This window comes from Plasmodium gallinaceum, assembly GCF_900005855.1.
Source record: "Plasmodium gallinaceum strain 8A genome assembly, contig: PGAL8A_v1_83, whole genome shotgun sequence".
Lineage (NCBI taxonomy): Eukaryota > Apicomplexa > Aconoidasida > Haemosporida > Plasmodiidae > Plasmodium > Plasmodium gallinaceum.
In genome coordinates this window covers 10091-18737 of record NW_021628246.1, presented here as the reverse complement: position 1 = coordinate 18737, position 8647 = coordinate 10091, and the positions used below count along the sequence as shown (strand labels likewise).

Genomic DNA, 8647 nt, shown 5'->3' with positions numbered 1-8647 from the left:
CAAAAAATTAATTCTAATAATTTTATTTTTTTTTTCATTTTTTAATAGAAAAAAATAGTATCATTTTAAAAAAAAAAATAATAATTTTTTTTTTTTTTTGATGATGCAATGGATATTATTCTTTTTTCATGAAAAATTAAATAACATAATGTTAAACATTATATTTGTATTGTATAAATTAAACAAATAAATAATAGAGTTAAAATTTAATATTAGTTAATAAAAATAAATGATTTATCTAATGATTTATTTTATTCTAAATAAAATAACTATAATTATCTCTAAACTTTCTTTATTTAATTTATTTGTTCATCATAAGCAAATTGATTATACCAGCAATTAATAAATCAATATTCTAACAAAATTATGAAATGAGAAATTAATAAATCAATAACTAAGTATATAGCAATGTTTAAGATTATTTCTTAAAAAATATTCAAAAAGAACAATAATTCTATTTATAACTTCTAAAATTTTTTCTATTGTTTTACGAATTTTTCCAGTTTCTTCATGTTTATTTTTACTTCCTATACCCTATAAATTTTGCTGTTTTATTCGTTATCTTCATTCTTTTATTAATAAATTAGTGTTGAAAACATCCTTTATTATTTTTTTCTATCCACCTCTTATGAATATCTTCACAGTGTTTTTTCCATATAATTTTTTGCCTTTCTAACATGGGATTTCTAATTTTGTCCTCATTCTTTTTTGCTATAATATCTTCATATACTTCTTTTATGTATTCCTTTTCTTTTCTTTTAATTTCCAATATTAACTCAATAAACCATTTTTTTTTTTTCCATTCCTCTATTTTCTCTTTATCATTATTTAATATAACATTACTACTTTTTTTTTTTAATTCCAATATTTTAACATCCTCATCTAAATTTTCTTGTATTCTCAATTCTTCCACCATTTTTTTAAAAAAATATGCTTTTTCTTTTTGCAATTCTTCTTTCATACATTCTTCTAATAGCGTCATATGTATTTCTATCAAAACTTTTTGTATCAATGTCTCCCTTTTTTGTCTATTTTTCTCTATTTCTTCATCTGCTTCTTGTTTCATTTCCTCTATATTTTCATGAATTTCCTTCTCTTCTTTCGCATCTTTTTTAGTTATTCCTTCCTCACGTTCTTCTTCTTTTTCGTATTCGTCTAATAAATTGTTAAACCAATCATCCTCGCTATGTAGTATAAACCACATTCTTTGTTTTTTTAGCCACTGTTTCCATATTATTTTTTGTTTCTCTAGCATAGGATTTTTTCTTGCTTCTATTTCTACTATTTCTGGTTCATTTGTTAATTCATCATATTTTTCTTGTTCTTTTCTCCATTCTTTTTTCAGATTAATAAACCATTCTTCTTTTTTCCATTTCTCTGACATTCTTCTGTTTCTTTCTACCCATTTTTTCCATAAAAGTTTTTGTTTCTCAACCATTAATGTACTAATGTCTTCTTCCTCTTCCTTCATCATTGCTAAATCATTTTCTATTATTTTCGGATATTTTTCTTTATCTTCTTCTATAAATTCTTCTAAACAGGTTTCTAAAAATTTTCCTCTATTCAATAACCACTCCTCTTTTCTACATTCTTCTAATATTACCATATATATTCCTATTAAAGTCTCCCATTTTAATTTTTTTTTGTTTATTTTAGAATTATTCATTTCATATGATTCCTCTAAATTATTCCTTTCATATTTTCTCATTTTTTCTTCTCCCTTTTTGTTAAACTCTGTTAGTGGTTCACAACTTTCTATGGTTTTTACATTTTCTTTTTTTTTTTCTATACTTTTTTTATAAATTCTACTTTTATGTTCATTCTCTTCATTTTCATATTCATCAACTAACTTTGTAAACCATTCTTCATTGTTGTCATCTTCTATCCACTTTTTACAGATATATTCGCAGTGTTTTTTCCATATATTGCTTTTTCCTTCTAAGACAACATCTATTACTCTTCCTTGATTCTTTTTTGCTAAAATTTCTTCATTTATCTCCATCATATATTTTTCTTCTTTATTTTTCCATTCTAACATTAACTGAATAAACCATTTTTCTTTTTTCCATTTTTCTCTTTCCTCTTTTTTTTTCTCTGATATAATATTCCAACTTCTTTCTCCTTCTATATTATCTAATATGTTTGTTTCTTCGTCCAAATTTTTATAATTTTTTATCACTTCAATGTTTGTTTTAAAAAATTCTTCTTCTTTTTCCCACTCTTCTTTCGTACATTCCTCTAATACCATCATATGAATATCTAACAAAATTCTCCTTTCCAAATTTTTCTTCATTTCATTTTTATCTGTTCCATTATTTCCTTCTCTCTTTATTTTTTCTTCGTTTAAATTTTCATGAATTTCTTCTTTTTCATATTCTTCTAGCAATTGTGCAAACCAATTCTGATTTTTGTATTCGTATGAATGTTCTATTTGCCATTCTATCCATTTCTTCCATATATTTTTTTTTTTATCTAGCATAAAATTATTTATTCCCATTTCTGTTATTTTTTCAATTTCTTGTTCATCTAAATATCCTAAGTATTTTTTTTGTTCTTGTTCCCATTCTTTCTTCAAATTAACAAACCACTCTTCATTTTTATATTTATCTAATATACTACTATATTTATCTGTTACATCAGTATTATTTTCTTCATTTATTTTCATTACAAAATTATTTCCCATTTCTTTTAAATTAGAATTTTCTCCATCTTTTTCGATTTCTTTTAAAGAAATATTAAAAAATTCGGTTTTATTAAATTTCCATTCCTGTTTTTTACACTCTAGTAATGCAGTCATATGTATATCTACCCATGAATTCCAATTACATACATCATTCTTGATTGACATTTTATTTATTAAATTTTTCATTTCAGTATCACATGTAGGTTTTTGTTTTTGAAAATTTATTTCATTTTCTATTTCCTCATTTAATGTATCATTCCTAATATACCCTACAGCATGAACAGGATTTTCTTCTAATATATTCTTATTTAATTCGTATTTAATTTCATTTCTGGATTCATCTACATTCAATTCCATTTTTTCAATTTCACTTTTAGGATTATCTTTATATAATTTTTCTTCACTTATAAGTTCATTTTCATTTTTATTTGACCCTTCTTCTGTATCATCAGAAATGCGTATATTTCCTTTTTTATTGTATATTCCTTTACGTTCTTTGGATTTTTCCCTCTGCTCATGTTTCGAATTTTTTTCACTTTCAAAACTAACCTCACATGGTGATTTTTGTTTTTCAGGTTGTAATGAAGAGTGATTTCTACTATTCATTGGTCCATCCTCTACGTTATTTGTAGATAATGGTATTGGTTTCTTTGAAAATTTTTTTATCTTTTTTCTTATTTTTTTTTTCTTTGATTTTCGATTACGAATCCAAGATCCAATAGGAGTGCACTATAATTAGAATTAAAAATAAGAAAATTATGAAAATTTTACCAATATAGTTATTATATTTTATATATATATGTTTTTGGGTTTTTAATTAATAATTTTATCTTACTCTATATATAATAATTAAAAGGAGAACAATTCCTAAAATGAATACACCTATTGGAACGATTGTTATTAGTACATTTCCTGTGGTTTTAACAGTAGGTGTAGCTTCAGTATCATTATCCAGTGGGGTTGGTATGGTAGAATTACTTAAAACATTCATACTTGGACTTACATTCACTCTATTCGCTAATGTTTCATTTTGAATGACTGGTAAATTTTTAGGTTGTACAGCATGAGTAAGTGTATTTTGTGAACTTTGTGTTTGGGGACAGCATCCTTTAAATAATTGTGTACAATTATTTGTTGTAGTAGATTCAGTTATATTACTATGAGATGCATGGCTATTTGTAGAATGTGTACAATTCAATGGAGAAGCACCAACATTAGCTGTAAAATTACTAAATTCAGTGATAGGGGATGCAGAAATTCCTAAGGAAGATGAATTGTTATCTGCAGAAAAAATGGTTGTAAGAGATGATGTAATTTCAGGAGAAGGTATAGTTTTCGAAGGCGTAGTATTACTTTCAGAAGATTCAACGATAGTAGTACGAGGCATAGAGTTATCACCTGTAGAACAAGGTAAAATTGCAGGCTCAGCTTTAGACGAGTTATATCCATTCGAATTATTTGAAGTTAAAGAATTGGGTTTTGGTGGACCTCCTAGAGGAACAGTAGTTGCAGCTTTTTCAGCCATTTCACATTTATCTTTATCACCCGGTGATGCTATAGCATTTATGGGATGATTTATAGAATCATTATAACCGCCAATAATAGCTTTTGCATCATCATCTAATGAGTGTACACCAATACTAACATGTGGTGTATCTGACGTTTCAACTGTAGGTTGTGTAATAGTTGGTAATGAAGTTGTAGGATATAAAGTTTCATCAGATTCATCATGATCATCTGAACGAATCCAAGATAAATCATATCGTTCAGTTGTATTCTCTCTCTTTTTAATTTCATAAATTAGTGATGTCATATTACATCGATTACCTGTGTCATTTAATATACTCTTTTGCTTATTAGTGCTATAAGCATTCCAAATATTAGTAGAATCTTTTCTAAAAGATTCATCCAAGTAAAACTCATAGTAGTTCATGTTAACAAATTGTCTTCCTCTCTTATATATATACATACTCCACTTTCCACAATTAAGTTGACTTTCATCACGTTCATATACTTTATAATAGTAATTAGATATATCACTAGTAATATCAGTAAACCTAGTAAGTCTTTTATAAATAATATCTTTTTTATTTTGTTCTTGATCATCCTCATTGAGTTGGCCATATGGTAATGATATTAACCCAGGTATATCACTATCTTTATAAGGATTGGTGCAATCATCATTTTTATTCAAAACAGCACAATAATCAAAATTTTTCAAAGTACATGATGAAGTTGTTTTATTATGTATTTGCGTCTCGAAAGAACTTTGTTTTTTATTCCAACAATCAACAAGACTTGAAATATTATAACTTTTTTCTTCATTTAATACTAAATTAACAAAGTCCATTCCTCTCCAATTTATATATGAGGATGACTTTTTACATTTTTCTGTAGTATCCTTAATTTCATTGTCATTCAGATAAAAATTAAGTTCAATGTAAGTATCGTTCATAAGTGTTTCAATTTCTGTATTAAGTTCGCTTGTTTTATTAAGGGAAATACTTTCATGTTCTTTTGTCTCCTCATTTTGTTTATCTAATATACAGGAAAGTTCTTTTTGCGATAAAAATCTTGCTTTCCTTAAAATTGATCTTTTTCTCATGATTATGATATCATCACAAGGTTTTCTCAAAATATTTTGCAATAGTATACAAAAATTGATTTATTAAAGAAAAGAAATTTTTATGTGAATTATAGATAAATTTATAAATTTGAAGATAATCAAAAAGTAATGTGTATGTATGTATTTTATACTTTAAATTTATGAAATGTTAAAAAAATATTCGTTAATCCAATTAAGGAAGAAAAATAATTTAATTTGACAAAAAAATTGAATATAGATATTTTTGTTATTTTTTAGCATCATTATACACTTGAATTACATTGCGAAATTGTTATAATTTCTACATAGAAATGACAATATTCGTAATTATGTGATAACTATATTATAAATTTGTTTATATTTGAAATTGGCATTTTATATGGTATAAGATATTAATTTAGAATATAGGTAATTTTTTGTTAGCTTTTTGTTTTGAATATTAAATTTTTAATTTCATGTAACAATAATGTTATTAGTTTTCAAATAACAAGAAAAAATATAATTAATAAAACAAAAGTTTAATTTATAAAATTAAAATTAAGAAAAAAAAAAATAAAATAATTGATATAGTAAAACATCATTATATGTTATGAAATTATAATTAAAAAAAAAAATTAGTATAAAAAAAAGAAATTATTTTGAGTGTTTTTTCTGTGTTTTCTTAAATTTTTTATATAATCATATGATTATGAATGTAATTTTGAAATAATGATATGATTATTAAATTTTTGTATTTTGAATAAAGAATTTAATTATTCTATAATATTTTTACAGCATTTTTTTTTTGAATAGTAAATTTATATAATTAAAGAAGTAAAATATAGTTTATATACATATAATAGAATGTACTTAATAACTTATAATTATTATTATAAAGGATCTAAATAATATTTTTATAAAATATAAAATATGTAAAAAAAAAAAAACATATATATATATACACGTAAATTCTATAAGTAGTAGTTATAATATAATATTTTAATTTTTCATATATATTTTCATAAAAAAAATATTTTAAGTTTAATAGAAAAATGACTTACAATTATAAAAATCTATATTGTTTGTTGTTAAATTATTAAACTTTAAACGAAGATTAAAGTTATTCCAATTTTTTTTTACTTTAATATTTAAATTTTTGGTGACAAATTAGTGCATTACAATTTAGTTATATTTTTGAAGAAATATATATATATAAAAAAAAAAAAGCTAAAATTGAACTTAATAAGTAATGCACTTATTTTTTCATTATAACTATATTAATCTTTTTGTTTTTTTATTAAGCGATTTTTATTTCGTAATATATGTATATGTACTTGACATTCTTTGAGATATTATTTCATTATTTTAGAATTTTTTACTATGAATACAAGAAAATTTAAATTCTTTTTTGATTATTTTTTTTAAAATTATTTCTTATAATGTTTTTTGAAAATAAAAATAACAATAGTTTATTAACAATAATTTCTTAGAAACAAGATATCATTACATTGAAAAAAAAAATGAATGAAAAATGTGAGATGAATTTATGAAACTTGATTTTTCTGGATAAAAAACAATAAAAAAAAAAAAAATAAAATTATCATTTTGTTAAATTTTTTTTTTTTTTTTTATATTTATATTTTTATAATATAAATTACAATGAATGATTTACTGAGAAAGTCTGTGATCAAAGTAAATGTGTTTTATTTTTTTTTAACATTTTACATGATTTTTATGGGAGTTGATTATTTTTTTCGCAGGAATATTATAGGTGAAACCTATTTTTTTATGAATGTTTATGATTATATTTATAGTTTTTCATTATTAAAAATTTAATAATTATTTACCACTTTTTATAATTTTTTTTATTTTTATTCATTTATATTATTAAGTTGACATTATGATTAAGAATGAATAAGTATATTAAAAAAAAAGAGAAGATAACAGATAAATTAATTATTTGAATATTATGGCATGGTATAAATTTTATAAAAATTTTATTGTTGAATTTTAGAAAATTAATTTGGAATATGTAAGTTGTGAGGAAAAGGGTGAAGATTATGTTTTTTGAGTAAAAATTTATTAAGTTTTAAGTTATTAGAAGTTTGTTGGTTTAAATTTTTTGTAACTTTATTTGTTGACTATGGATTAATTAAATTCTGGTTATCGTTATATATTTAGTGCTTATTTTTAAGATTATTTATTTTAAAGGAACCAATTTTATTTTTATTTATTATACATTTGTGCATGTTTTATTAACTGGGTATCCGGTAACTTTATTAGAGTACTGAACAAACGAATTAATAAAGAGCATATAGAGTTGCCTCTACGGTTTTGATGTATTTGTATATATTTTATATGCTTTGAATGAGTGATCCTTATTTACATAATATACTTCATTCATCATTCTTTAATTTCAATAGGCATTTATTTACTTTAATAAAAATCTTTATTCTTATTAATAATTTAAATCCTTATTGAACATTAATTATTAATGAATTGTAAATTACTAGTTTATTTATTATGAGTTACATTCAGCAATTAATATATATTGCTGTTGAATTAACAAACATAAACAATTATTTACAAATATCAAAAATTATACAAATATTAATTACATGAAAATTTTATTGTTATATGTATAAAACTTTCTCTTACAAAATTCATTAAAATCATAATTCATTCTAAAAAGAAAAAATCTTTTTTTTTCTTTTTTTCTTTTTTTATATTTATTTTATGGTAACAAATATTTTTCTAATTGATTTTTTAGTTAATTTTTTTTCCTGACGATCTTTGCATTTTTTTTTATTATCAAAATTTTTCCTGACAGTCTTTTTACTTTTTTTTTAAAAAAAAATACAGACAAAAAAAAAATCATCAATTTTTTTTTTGTGTGTGTATGTATAACGAACTTCGTATTCTTCATTTAACTAGTCTTTTTATTTTCCAAAAAGGTTAATAAAGACTTTTGTTAACTATACTCCACCACCATGGGAAAGTAATTGTTGTTACTTAAAATTTGTTATATTTGGCTTGTCTTATTACATCAAGTCCTTTTTGTACTAAATTTTCAATTTGCTTGTCCTGATTATCGTTGATATCATACGTTATAATGCTACTAGTTTATGAATATGTAGGTAATCCTTAGACTTTAAATCATGCGTCAGATTTGATTTCCGTTTATTCTTATTTGTAACTTGTATTAAATTGTGCAGTTTCCTTTCATATATCTCCCTGGTNTATTTTTCTTATTGTAATTTTTATGTTTATATTCCATTTATATTTATAAAAATGATTACATATATATTTAATAATATCATTTAATAGTTTAATTTTTATTTTTCATCAATATATAGTGTAGCTTTGTTAATACTTTTATG

The 8647-nt window shown here is 22.4% G+C and overlaps 1 protein-coding gene across 1 annotated transcript, besides 1 other annotated feature; it reads right to left on the bottom strand.

Annotated features, from left to right (window-relative positions):
- Positions 1 to 583: 583 nt before the first annotated feature.
- On the bottom strand, positions 584 to 5288 carry PGAL8A_00270300 (surface-associated interspersed protein (SURFIN); the record flags this gene model as incomplete). The annotated part of the gene is made up of 2 exons (XM_028671683.1): positions 584 to 3412; positions 3519 to 5288. 2 exons carry the CDS (start codon positions 5286 to 5288, stop codon positions 584 to 586), a joined length of 4599 nt encoding a protein of 1532 aa, XP_028528311.1.
- A 2227-nt stretch (positions 5289 to 7515) lies between these two features.
- Positions 7516 to 8528: a repeat region.
- Positions 8529 to 8647: the final 119 nt, after the last annotated feature.